The sequence below is a fragment of the Centruroides sculpturatus genome, unplaced genomic scaffold (genome assembly GCF_000671375.1).
Source record: "Centruroides sculpturatus isolate CEXI.00-Female unplaced genomic scaffold, Cexi_2.0 scaffold739, whole genome shotgun sequence".
Classification (NCBI taxonomy): domain Eukaryota; kingdom Metazoa; phylum Arthropoda; class Arachnida; order Scorpiones; family Buthidae; genus Centruroides; species Centruroides sculpturatus.
The window spans coordinates 150,593-164,585 of NW_019385063.1; the positions used below are offsets into that span (position 1 = coordinate 150,593).

Consider the following 13,993-nt stretch of genomic DNA (forward strand, 5'->3'; position numbering starts at 1 on the left):
TTATTCCAAAAAAGTTATAAAAATTCAATGGAGTCAGAAAATTTCTTCTTTTGTTTTCTTACATAAAATGTAAAATTACGAAAAAATTATATTTTTCTTTCCTTTCTGACTTTTGGATAATATAAAACTTCAATTTTTCAAAAAAACAAGCCAATAATGACTATAAAATCTTTAAAAAACAGAGTTTAAAAAGGTATAAAAAAGAAAATAATCTGCAGAGAGAAAAAAATTTTTATTAGCACAAAATCTACGTACGTTTTATATTATCCAAAAGTCAGAAAGGAAAGAAAAATATAATTTTTTCGTAATTTTACATTTTATGTAAGAAAACAAAAGAAGAAATTTTCTGACTCCATTGAATTTTTATAACTTTTTTTGGAACAAAATTAAGGTTTACATTGATGAATTGGTCTTCTATTTATACTATTTTAGATGCGGCTTTTTGCGTTTTTGATTGCGTTTTAATAGGGTACGTCAAGAGAATGTACACTAAGAAGGAATTTTTCGAAATTCCCCCGCGGGAGTGTTATACATTTATAATACATTTTGAGCCACAGTAACGCGTGGCCGGGTATAGCTAGTATTAGAATAAATTCGTAGTAAACAATATAGTAATATAATTTTTCGTAATTGTAAGAGAATTAAAATCATAATAATAAAAATATTAACTTGAAAATATAGTTTCATCATTAAAAGTATAATTATACTGATTTTCCCAATTCCAAGCATTGTCTTTATTTATATTAGATAAAATTCACTTATCGGAAATGTCAATTCGTTTTGGTGATAATAAAAACTTTTATCCTGTTTTATTTTTTTTATTTATCATAAATTAAGCAAAAATCGACTTCACTATAGAAATGCATAAGATGTATTTACCATGGCTGCAATGGAACTACAATTCGTCACCTTGCGTGTCTCCATTAAAGAACTTAATGTGTCATCATTTACGTATTGAAATATTCAATTAATTGTTGCAAAAATCTCTTTAATTATTGTGTAATTAGTTTAGTCCTTTGCTACAAATCCTCAATTTTTAATTTTAACAAACTAATTAAACGAAAATTAATAGAAATCTTAATATGCAATGAAACCTATGGCTCTTGTGACGTATCCTTTAGCAAACCATTTGTTTTACAATAAATACATAATAAATGAAAATCTATCGTTACGTTTAACGAGATACAGCGACTGGCAGCCTGCCTCCTGCCCAATTGCTTAAGGATTGTTTAGCCATATAGCCCAATAAAGAATCCGGTTGTTCGTTTGATATTTATATGTTCTTCATTAGAAATCTTCAATTGTTTCAAGTTTAAAATAAATAAATATATAATGTATGAAACCATTAGTCGAGCATTATAACAAATATTATTCTCGTATGACGCATTGAAAAATACATATTTCATTATCTCTTCTGATAAGTTTGACGCATCCGTGACGCTGTACTGTGCCCAACAGATTATTCTGAAGATACAAACGAGTTCGTCTGTATCCCGCGATAATGAATGTAAGTAAATGATCTTTTTTATTCTTTAAACACTTCATAATTGTTTAAAATCATTTTCTATCCATTAATGTTCAATTATACTTCTTATTATTTGTGTTAAATATAAAGTAATTATGAGACAAAATAACAGTATAAATATCTATATATCAGAGCCGCGCTAGATAAGAATAGAATTAAAAGTACGATAGAAAAGTCTACGCATTAGGTGAAACAATGGAAATTGAAACAGAATATAATTATATGAACGTAAGAAGGATAATAAATGAAATTGTGAATTACAGGACACTTCAGAAAAATGTGTAGCGTGGAAGTAGCTTGCTATGTGGATTTGTAACGGTTGCTTTTTCTCTTCGCAGTTCCCCTTTGTGTGAAAGCAGTTTTTATCCGATTGTAACAATCAGAAAAGTGCAGCCTTACTATTTTTACAATTCCCAGACCCTTCAAATAAGACATCGATTGTATTTACCGCTAAATAACAGACGCCATCACCCATAACCTAACTTACGAAAACAAAGTCCCACCTTCAATATTACGAAAGAATGAATTACGTAGGAAATATTTTAAAACGAACACAGAGAATCGGTTTAAATACTCTTTCAGAGGACAAATTTTGACCGTAGTCATTGAATAAAGACTGATAAGGGACGTCCATAAATTACGTAAGGGCGATTTTGGCCATTCTAGACCCCACCCATCCCTGTGTAAGAAACCGTAAAATTTTTTATCCCCCCTTCCCTATTCTTACGTAATATTTAGGCATGATTTTATAGAAAGATTTTAACAAAAAATAATTTTTTTATGAAACCCTAAAAACCTTAGGTCCAAAATATATAATTATTAATTAGTTAATTAATATGTACTATTATTTATAAAAGACTTTATGTGAACAAATTTAAAAATATAAAAATTTAATGAATTCGAATGAACAATTTATTTTAAGAACTTTATTTTTTAATTATTAACAATCTTTTATTTATTATTATTATCATCATTAATCAACGTCATAATATTCATTTTTATATTAATTTTAATTTTCACAAAAGGACGCAAAAAACTTTGACAGATCGACAAGCTAGTGCACGTGTAAACAGAAACGTCATACAAAATAAAACAAGAGAGAATAGAAACCACATTTCGTTGCCATGTTAATAAGGTCAATAAAATAAACTACGTGCTGCTAAAATGTGCTAGGTGCACCTTGGGACTAAATCATAAAGCTTGTAAAACTTTATATAAATGGGGCAATACAACCAATGCTACTTTACGCGGCCTCTAGTTGGGGTCATGTAACTAGTAAAAATTCAGTAGCAAGTAAATTACTCTCTTCAAAGACAGTTTGCCATCAGAATTTCAAAGTGCTGCATAACCGTTTCTACTAATGCCTCTGATACTAGCAGAGCTCCTTCCTTCACCACTATGTATTGAAGAAAAGGTTCTAAATTACTACATCAGAACTACAAACATTAAAGCTCAACAATGGTCTCTACTCCTATCTACAGCTGTTTATAAGCTACCATACTGCAATTACCCTACTATCTCTCTCTAATCATCACCCTGTAAACAAGGTTATCCCCAGGGTACATTTGGTGTCATCTGCTTCCTCCATGGATAACCATGCAGACATTAATATCTACACAGATGGGTCTAAAAGCTCCCTTCATGTCGGCTCAAGTATCTGTATCTTCCTTCAAACTGACATATTTTGCCCAAAATATATTAAAAGGTACAAATACTTCCCACATACCTCCATCTATCAAACTGAAGATGATGCTAACTACCAAGCTTTGCCACTTCACTACCGAACAAAACGCTATCCACATTTACAGTGATTCTCAGTCTGTCCTAATAGCTCTATTAAATCCCAATTGCAATAGCAATAAAATCACATATATCTAGCACTATATTAAAAATCTTGTAAATAAGATAACTTTTATATGTTTTCCTGGCCATTCTGGCATACTTAGCCTCAAATTCGACTTTTTCATTTCTAAATCAGCTACAAAGGACACTGACTTGGACTACACTCACATCCCTCTCTCACGTAGCAGCCTTAAAAATTATATTCATGACAACGCTATGAAAAAGTGGAATCAACAATGGTTGAACAGTTTTACTGCTCAACCATTAACAAGACTTTCTTTTCTTAGTGTTGAACGCAGGTTCTCATCACCACTTAGAGATTTAACATTTGCTACTGCTCAACTACTTACTGAGCATGATAATTTTAGAAGCTGCCTGGCGATATATAACCGGGAAGAAACTGCCTCTTGCTTTGCTCTTCTTCTTCTTCTTGGAGCCATATCAGATTCCTGACGTCGGCGACACCTGGCGTAGGTTAGTAACCCGCCAAGGTGTATACTAGGGAAAGTTACTACCCAGAGTGGTTTCCCGTTGCCTTCTCTGGGGCGCGAAGTTACGCGAGGGGAACTAATGCGAGGGGAACTAATGCTTTGCTCTACAGAAACCTAAACATTGTCGACCATATGATCTATCATTGTCCGATTACGATCAACATACACTTATTCTGAAATTAGAAATCTTTACGCTTGGTTTCAGGTGGCCATGTCCACTCGATAAGCTTGTTCAGAAGCCACTATTTGGTGCCTTTTATAATTATGTTCAAAAAACGTGGAAGAAAAGACTATTTACAATTTCTAATACTGTATCTACTTTTACATTTTAGTTTTCACTAAAAGCCAAATATTAATTTTGTTTACTTTGTATCATGTATTTTGGTTTATGTATTCTTAGTGTTATACACCCATAGGAGTGGTGCACTTATTCTAATAAAAGAGAGAGAGAGAGAGAGAGAAACCACCACACGGCCTTTCTTCCATGAAAATAACGTATAGAGCATGAGTCTGCTAGCGTTATTATTTTATCACGTCACACGAGATGGCTTTAGTACAACGAACGTTCTTAATAGAAACGGGCAACTTGTAGTCAAAAATTCAAAACTCCACCACTCATCGAAATCAAAAAATAAAAATAAGAATATTACGTAAGACGAGATCTATTACCCCTACCCCGAGTAAGAAATCGTAAGAAATCCTTGACCCCCACCCACCCCAAAATACCTTACGTAATTTATGGACGGCCCCTAATAGGAATGGGGAGGAGGGCGGGTTGTAAAAACTGAACATATTCATTAGAGAGGTTGCGGACAAAGTTCAAACGTTAAACATGTACGGCAAGCAGAAGTACACGTTTGACGTTTGAACTCCAAGTAAAACACGTTGCGCCACACGTTCACGTCGCGCACTGATTCGTGGGATATTGTTGAAAAATGGCGGAAACGTTTAACAACGATGAATGTTACCAGAGAAGGTAAATAAACAAATTAAACTATTTTAAAATATTTATAGTATGTTTAATAACACTTAATAATTATTTTTTACCCTGTTGTCATGACATACTTTTGTTGAGGGAAGTAGTGGCTGTAAATCCGTATGAGGATGAAAATCCGAAAGCTGCTTGGAAAAACACAGTATATCTGGAAATTATCGTTTATGGCCACTGAATATGGCCCTTTGATGTGTTTTTGGTCGACAAATAGGACGTGCCGTTCCATCTATGAACCCCCAAAGGAGCACCCTTTGCTGTTATTACTTGGCTAAATAATTTTAATTTTTTTCTTGTTGGTTTTGTTTTGTCGATATTCAATAACAATTTGGAATGACTATTGTAAATATATGTATGCTGCATATATTTTTTGATATTTTCATATTCCTAACGCAAATTTGAGGGTTTTTGTAATCCATCGTATTCTTCTCTTTATAATGACCGGTTTAAAATACAATATGGCCACCGGCATGTACTGTACCTCCGAATAGCAGACACCTCTAAATAACGAATAAACTTTTAAGTCACGACGGTGTCCGCTATACTGTAGTACAATTTACATATAGCACACATAGCATATAATATTGCATTTAGTACAGTTTACTATGTAACTTATATACAAGGTATTTACTGTATGTACTACACATTACTGTTTGTGGAAACTATAATTCTTATACAGAATGACAGAACTATAAAAATTATATCTTTATAAAAGCTATGGCCACTAATAGCCTTGACATTCCAATTCCAACATTTTTTTCTAAGTTACAATTATTTGAATAATAATAATTTTATAATTAATTTAGTAATCATAATAGAAATTTTCAATCGAAAAGTAATAAGGCAAATCTTATTTAAAATAATTCAGAATAAATTTATCATAATAAATCTCTCCCAAAGCAGGCAGATGGTGTTGAATAATGACTGTTAAGACGCCATTTGGCTGTCAACGATCATTATTCAACGCCACCATGGCCACGACCGAACTCCCAGCGTTCAGGGAGTTTTTCTCCCTGAACGCTGGGAGTTCGGTCGTGGGTTTGCGCCTGGCCAAGACGGGCTGGCCACGTGGAGTTTTCTGTGTTTTCTCCACGTTTGTAACGCCTGAATAGCGGCCACTTACCCTTAAAAGACCTCCCGGAAGGCATTATTCCCCGCGTAACGACTATCATAAACGCATACAACTAATATTACATGACAATTACGTCACACTTTACCACGGGACGATATAGCCTAGAAGGACATGCCCAACTAGCTACGACAAGACAAAACGCCATTTTGTTCTAAAGGCGTCAAGGATTAAATTTTGATGATTTATTGAGAATGAAATATTTTGTTTTCGAGATTTTAGACTAGTAGCAGTATAATATTTGACGTCTCTTATCTATTCTGTTCTTTCATTTTTCATATGAATAAACTAATACTGTATCTTTTTTGTGTAGATTAATACTCAAACCGCACCGACCTATATAACTAACGTGGAAGTAAACTCGCAAAGGCCGAATTTAGATACATATCGGAAAATATTCGGATGTTCTGTTTGTTTAATCATTTTTGGATTTTTTTTCTTAATCTCGGGATCAATTGTGACAGGATCTTCTTACGATTCTCGATTTAGCGATCCTTTCTTTACAAGAAATAATCCGTTGCGGCAAGTGGGACCAACTTTGTTGGCTTTTGGAGTACTTTTCATCGTAACATCAATAATTATTTGCTGTATAGCAAAAATTAGTATGAAGAGGGTTTTAAATCGACAAAATGCTGCTCCTTCTGCTCCTCCTCTTCCATATCCTCCAGTCGATTTCAGATCTCAGATGTTGGAGAACGATACTTCTCGTAATCCACCTTACGTGCTTCCAATCGAACGTCGTGGAACCATCGATGATCAGCCACCGTGTTATCGTTGTGTGATGCAAAATATTAAACCTTCGGATTGCAGACATTACAACTATGGTGCATGTTGAATTGTGTGTCCAACATTAGATCTTGATTTGACGGCGTGACAATGACCAGATGTGTGGTCATTACACGGGCACGTTTCGTAAGGAACCGGCCGAATTTGCAATGATTCAAAAATTAATAAACGATAAAATTTTCAAAACGGGTATTCGGCATCGGTCACAATCAAGTAATTTTCGCTTTCCCGATACATTAAATGACTTTAAGTGCTACGAAAATTTCGGAGAAGATGTGAAGAGAAAAAACATCTGATTTATGTTTACGTAGATTTTGTGCACGTTAACACTGATTTCAATTAAATTTTCTGTTTTTATATAAAAATCTATTTAAGGCTGATTGTAACCTTTTGAGTTACGCACGCGATTTACATTTTAATACGCCAATAAATTATTATGTTCGTGAAATTATGAAGTGTTGTAACTTAATCATGTCTTTAAATTAATTATGAGAAACTTCAACTCTAACGGTACATGACTCACATTTATTTCCGTTTTAGTTGTTGTCTAACGAATATGCAGAATGGCGCAAAAGTTAGTTAACTGGGAGAGTAATTATTTCGCGATATTTTCACTAGCAAGTAAAATATTATCGCAATTAATCCATTCCCAATTCTGGGATCGTGTTAATAAGTTAAGTTAACAGATCTTGACTTTGAATTAATTCTTGTTCTTTTATATGTACTAATAATAGTCTAATCAGCGACCACTGGTTGAGTTTTTCACGTGTCTAACACCTAAGTAACTTCGTCGAGGACTTTCTATTGAACAATTTTCTATAAAAAGTCCTCACCGAAGTTATCTTTTGGCAGATCACTCTCGTATTGCGTTGCCTTCCTTGTTTAATTAATTCAATCCAAGTTCTTTTTTTGAAAATGGCCATTCTAATTAACACGGATAATCGAAAGTACACTGTTTCCTCAAAAGCTTCGGTATTTATTTGCGGTAATTATTGTAACCAGAGGGTCGGCACCTCTTTGGAGCCGCGTCAGACTGACATTACCGTGTCTCTTTCGACACAGAAGTCAGTCTGGCATCCGTCATCCATCCGAAACTCATGGAAGAAGTCCATCCGAAACCCATAGTTTTGGATGGATGGTGACGAGACAGCTCAACGGAAGTAATGCACTCAGATACTAGGTTTAACAAACAAATAATCGTTTAATTCCAAAGAAAAAGAGTACATGATATATTTTATTCTGAAACAAAATTTACTGGCCGTAGATAGTCGCGAGAAAGAGTTTACAATAAATCGCGTGTTGTCGTAAATACTGGAGTTTTATGAGACCCTCTAAAAGAACAGGTGAATGTGATAGTTATATTGTCCGTTTCTTCGTATATCACTGGAAATGATAGGACTACTTACCGACTCTTCACCGTTCAGGAACCATCAGTTTATAGTGTTTTTATATGGGTCGATTTCGAATAATTTTGTGCTTTGAAAGTTTAAATTTTCATTGTAAAAATCAGTCTGTTAACTGATTTTTGCATTGTTACTATTCCTTTTATCATAGCTTTTAAATCATAATATAAAATATTCATATTAATTTATTTTTATAATAGGCTATGATTAAAAAACATTCCAAAAATCAAAACAAATTTTGGGGCCAAAAGGACCGAGTTTTCTGTAACGCTATGCAACTTGCCCGAGATATCTCGGGATAAGGGCTTAAGGAGGCTTTGAAACAATCGAAATATGCCTGATATTAGCAAAAAATTTTCGAGCAAGAATGTAGGCTCACCAGTGGCCAAGCTGTTTTCGTACCCTGAACACTGGGAATTTGATCGTGGGTTAGCATCTCGCTCGGACGGACTGGCCACGTGGAGTTTTCCGGGTTTTCTCCACGTCTGTAACGCCTAAATACGGGTCAGTTTCCCTTAAAAGGCATCCCCATAGGCAGATCGCCCAAGTATAGCGTTGCCATAACTTAACAAACAAATATCGAGCAAGAATGGTCCACAAATTTTCAATCGGATTTATGTCCAGACGTCTTGCCGGCCACTTCATAACTTAAATAATATGATTTTCGAGCCACTTAATTGTTGAGTGCGATCAATGAGCACTGGTATTGTACTGTTGGAAAATCCAATCCGGTTCTCCAATTTTTTCTTCAATAGGTAATAAATTACATTTCAGTATTTCTTGACAGCTTTTAGGTGTCTGTCTACCAGTTAAAATCACTAAATTTGATAAACCATTAAATCCAAAGCAACTCCACACCATAACATAACCACCACCCTGTTGCCTGTTGAAAAAACTGCTCCTCTTTTCTAATATCATGCCATTATTGAGACCATCCAAATTAAATTTCATCACTGAAAAGAACTGAGAACCATTGGTCATTCAACAGCGTGTGATCTTTATTTAGCCCACTGCATTCTTGCCAATTTGTGTTGTTTCGTTAGCAGTGGTTTTTTTTTCATTAGAGCAGTAAGTTTCATATATGAAGCTGTTGAAATTCTTCGATGAACAGTGCTTTTTGATAATTTTACTGATTTATCCTGTTGTGATTCAAGGCGCATCATCGCTTTGAGACATGATTTTGGGTCTTCTTAATCGATGTTTAGAAGGTTTTGGTGATGACTTTCCGAAAATTTTATAAATTCCAGGAGTGGATCTGTTCATTAAAACAGCAGATTTTCTTTCCTTACTTCTAAAACAGTTTAAAATATATATACCTGTATATATATATATATATATATATTTTTTTTATTACTTTTTCCGTCCCGTGTGCACCGAAGGCCTTTATTCTTACCAAGCCCATCATGGATTCGCCAAGCCCACAATAAAACTGCTAGTCAAAGAGGGAGGGCCGATATAGCCACACGGACCACCAATCAAAAAATTCCTAGGGCTTTTACACCGTCCGGATTCGATCCAGCAACCCCAGAGCGGTTGGTTGCCACCTTTAATTAATTAAAATAAATAAAATCACACAAGAACGCATATTTTAATATAATAAAAGACGATAAATTTAAATTTTTGGAAATATTTTATTCTGTATCACTTCAAATTTTACATTTCTGTACAGGCGTGTCAGAATTCTATCGGATCAAAGAAAAATAACTGACTTATTCTGTTGTCCTAAACTAGAAATGGAAAACCATTTTGAGTTCAGGTGCCATATTGTAAGAATGCTCATCTCTAAAAATGTTTTTTCATGGCGGAGTTTTTGATTTCGCCATGAAAGAAACATTTTTAGACTTCGAATAACAATGTTTAAATAAATGAAACGAATATGTTGTAATTACAATAAATGTAATGAAGCTGATTGAAAAAGGATGATCGGGCGATAAACCAAAATCGTATGATACGTTAAGTGCCAGATAATTTCTCCCGTAGAGCCACAGGTTGGCCACTCATGTTCTATACAATCGACTAGTCGAAAGTCTACAAATCGATTGTGCCTAACACTAATCAAAAGCATAATTTCAATTTCCGAGCGTTAAATGGACGAAATCCAAGGAAATCAATTAGAAATCGTTTAGATGTTTATATTGGAAATTCAAAAACACATAAATATTTGTATTTATCGACGTTTCGACCAAACAAATTAGTTTTTAATCGAATTTAACGATATTCCGTCGATATTTATTATTAGCCGATATAAATGACTTTTATATCGGCTAAACATATATACACAACATTTTATTTTTGTAATGTCAATTATTTATCTTATATTTGATCAAATGTATGAAGTATTATTAATTAGTATATAAATATCACGACCGATGCGAAAAGATAGGTCAATGAATTTTTGATCTTAACCATTTAATAGGAAAATGTCGGCTAAAATTGTTCAGTATTTACCAAATATAAATTAATTAATGCTTATTTTTTCTGGAACGTAGTTCATCTACAAAACTAAACCAGCAACGAGTTGCTCAACTTTCCCGGCAACATTTAAAATTTTGGTTGCCCCATCTGTTATCGTAATTTATTAAAAATACTTTTTATATTTTTAACTATTATAAAATGGCAAAAAGCTTAATTTTCTGGGTAGGGAGGAGTTTTATATTAAAAAAAATGTAACAGCTAATTATGAGTAAAATCGTCATTAAGTCGACCCTACTGGAAATACACACTACCCCCATTATCTTTCCACTAAAATTTAATAGCATCAATTCTCCTAATGAACAAACCTCTTTGCAAAATTTCAGAAATTTTCGACAAAAAACACAGGAGTTATTAACCTGTAAAGAGGGTGAACAAAAGCGTGCTCCTCACACACGCACTAACATACAGAAATTACCTATGAATTTTTCTGTATTTCTCGACGTTTCGTAGTCTCGATTACAAAAAAGCAAATATCTTGGGGGGTCATTTTTGACCGATGGCCATACTTTCCAGGCTATTATATATAACAACCAGGAAAGTAATAGTCTATTCAAATCGCGAAGAATAATAATTTAGGTATTTCCAGAGAGAAGAGAAATTATGAATATAAAAATATTTTATATTTTTATAAAGTAATATTGTAAATAAAGTAAATAGTGTTAATATTTATTAACCACTACGGGCTTGAATGTTTTCTTCTTGCTCTGGGGAAATCCCCCGCTACCCCTTCTCTTAATACAACTATTATAACTAAATTTAATAAGTATTAAATAATGTAATCTAAATCTAAGCGACTTCTGAATTTAAAAATTTATTATTTGAAATACAATGAAATAAGTTTCCTAATTTTTATTAAACCGGTATTTTTGTAGATAAAAAAATTAACGAGAATAATAAACGCTAATTTGCTTTCGAAAGTAAATATTTAACTAAACTTTTTCTATTAAAATGATTAAGATGAAGAATTCGTTGACCTAATATTAATAAGTTTTTTGTCGTACTATTTACATTAATTAATAGTAGGCTACTTCAAACATTTGATCAATAATAAGACAAAGAATTGATATTATAAAGATAAAAAGAGTGAAGTAAGAATAAAAATTCTTATTTATATTCGTTAATTATAGACTAAATGTCGACTGAATATCGTTATATTTTAATTTGTTTAGTTCAAGACGTCGATAACCACAGATATTTATATATTGTTAAACACAATGACTGTGTTTAACAACATAATTTGTGTGAAATAGTTCTTTCAGACAAATTACAGTATTTTAAAAATCGCTTTTATTGTGAAGTGCATCCCTTTAATAGGTGATCGACTCCACAATTTTAATATATTTATAAATAAATGTTTCAAATTTCAACAACTTTTTGTCCATCAATTAATTTATAAATTAAGAAATGTAAATTATCTTCATCGATCAACCAGCTTAAAAAACTTAGATTTTTTCACCTGAATTATTTCCTTCTACAAGTCGGAAAATCGACATTTTCCCGATATATCGAATCTCGCTCTAGTCACATGTGTGTCAAGAAAAATATATAAATAAGCCTACAACACACAGTTGTAACAAAGAAGTTAATAGCATCGTCGAATATGGAGCTTTTGCTGTACTTATTCTTATTTACGTTTGCTTTTTCTCCAATTGTTTGTTGGGATGATTCAGCCATGAGACCGGATGATCCGTTTAGCGACGAAGTAGGAGTCATAGACCGATATTGCGGTATGTTTGAATGTATTTAAATAATTTTATTGTTTCCGATTATCGATATGTATAAGGGGGTGTGTAATAATCGAATTATACCATTCTTAGCACTGAGCCCCGAAGGTAAAGCCAACATCCATTTGTGCTTCCTCGAAAACAAAATTAGAATTGTAAGTCTGTCTGATGAAAAGTTTCTCTTAAACATGTAGTTTCTTAATTGTTTATTATTATTATTATTATGTACTATTTAGGTTACCGATATCTATAAAAACTGTATTCAGCAACAGAAATTTTTCCAAACAATAGGAGAAATAGACGAATACCTTTGTAAAATCAGGCATACGTCTCCAAAAGTAATACATTCGAATATCTAAATATAATAATAATTATAATTTATTTATTTAATTAAATATATTTGTATTTACAGCTATTTGCAAGGTTTATTAAATGTCAAGCCAAAGCGAAATATACAGCGAGCTTTGACGATCCCAAATTATATCCTACCGATAGAGTATGTATTAAGTTATAATATTTAACTGTAAAGTATAAAAGCCTTTACTAGATATGAAAATTATACATGATTTTCATATCTAGTAAAGGCTTTTATACCTGACACGCCGTTGATTTTAATTCGTGATAATTAATATTAGAAGATATTGACGATTACAAACGTTTGTAATTTTATTATATTGTCACATTGTTTATATTATTTCAAATTGTAATAATTAACATTATTTCAAATTGTAATAATGTTTACATTGTTTATGTATTAATTTTTTGTTTACAGAAATGCTTTCAGCAAGTAAGAAGTCGTGAAAATAAATCCACATCTGAAATTTCTCTTGACGAACATTTCACCAGAAAATTACTGTAATTTCAATTTAACGATTAAATTTTAACTTATGAATTGGTGTAAATGATTTTAATAAAATTTATATCTTAAATTCAAAATAGTCTGAAATTTTTGATTATTTTATTTTGTAGAATTTTAAATTATTTGTGTATTTATATACATTAGTTGTAATAAATATAAATACAATAAAAATAAGTTTCAAAACACCTTGCAAGAATTTGTGATTTGCGTTAAATTGGAAAGGACATATACCGTTCCTACGTGTAAATGAACCTTAAAATATACTTTTTCTAACATACAACTGTAATGAGCTTTGAATTGAAAATAAATAACTTTTATAAGCAATATAAAAAGACTTTTATAACATTTTCATTGTTTTCAATTGAAAAAAATAAAGATTTAATAATATGTTTCGAAATTTAACTGTAAAATTAAAACATATAGAGACAATAATACCTTTGCTTAACATAAGATAGCGTATATAAAGATAATATACATATTCGTAGTAGTTAAGCAATTATTGATTTAGGATGTAAAACTGTAAATGCAAATGTTAACATATTTGTACGGATTTAATTAATTTGTATAAACAATTGTAAAGTTGTACTTATAAACTGTAGTTTTTAAAAATGATATTCGTTAATAGGACTTTAAATTACAAATAAATAAATTAAATAATTAATTTAAAAAAGTATTAAATCAGGAAGACAACGAGAAATTCTTTTAAATATGTAAATCTTCGATGTATTTAATAAATTATCTGTAGAGTATTTTGACATTCGAAAAACG

At 32.1% G+C, this 13,993-nt stretch overlaps 2 protein-coding genes across 3 annotated transcripts; both read left to right on the plus strand.

Annotated features, from left to right (window-relative positions):
- Positions 1 to 1,435: 1,435 nt before the first annotated feature.
- LOC111634133 lies at positions 1,436 to 7,530 on the plus strand. Of its 2 annotated transcripts, none has more exons than XM_023378839.1 (2): positions 1,436 to 1,507; positions 6,292 to 7,529. In XM_023378839.1, the coding sequence occupies exons 1-2, from the start codon at positions 1,502 to 1,504 to the stop codon at positions 6,811 to 6,813; spliced, it is 528 nt and encodes a 175-aa protein (XP_023234607.1). In that variant the 5' UTR covers positions 1,436 to 1,501; the 3' UTR covers positions 6,814 to 7,529. The 2 variants fall into 2 exon arrangements, with proteins under 2 accessions (XP_023234607.1, XP_023234606.1); XM_023378838.1 differs by lacking the exon at positions 1,436 to 1,507 and adding an exon at positions 4,519 to 4,834 and having other exon boundaries at positions 6,292 to 7,530.
- Positions 7,531 to 11,508: 3,978 nt separating this feature from the next.
- Positions 11,509 to 13,237, plus strand: LOC111634137. The gene is made up of 5 exons (XM_023378842.1): positions 11,509 to 12,369; positions 12,460 to 12,521; positions 12,603 to 12,704; positions 12,779 to 12,862; positions 13,139 to 13,237. Exons 1-5 carry the CDS (start codon positions 12,243 to 12,245, stop codon positions 13,223 to 13,225), a joined length of 462 nt encoding a protein of 153 aa, XP_023234610.1. The 5' UTR covers positions 11,509 to 12,242; the 3' UTR covers positions 13,226 to 13,237.
- Positions 13,238 to 13,993: the final 756 nt, after the last annotated feature.

Excerpts from the sequence above, each read along its gene's own strand:
- LOC111634137 (XM_023378842.1), top strand. The coding sequence starts at position 12,243 with ATGGAGCTTTTGCTGTACTTATTCTTATTTACGTTTGCTTTTTCTCCA. Across the intron at positions 12,705-12,778 it reads TCAGGCATACGTCTCCAAAA|CTATTTGCAAGGTTTATTAA; the intron begins GTAATACATTCG and ends TTGTATTTACAG. Across the intron at positions 12,863-13,138 it reads AATTATATCCTACCGATAGA|AAATGCTTTCAGCAAGTAAG; the intron begins GTATGTATTAAG and ends TTTTGTTTACAG.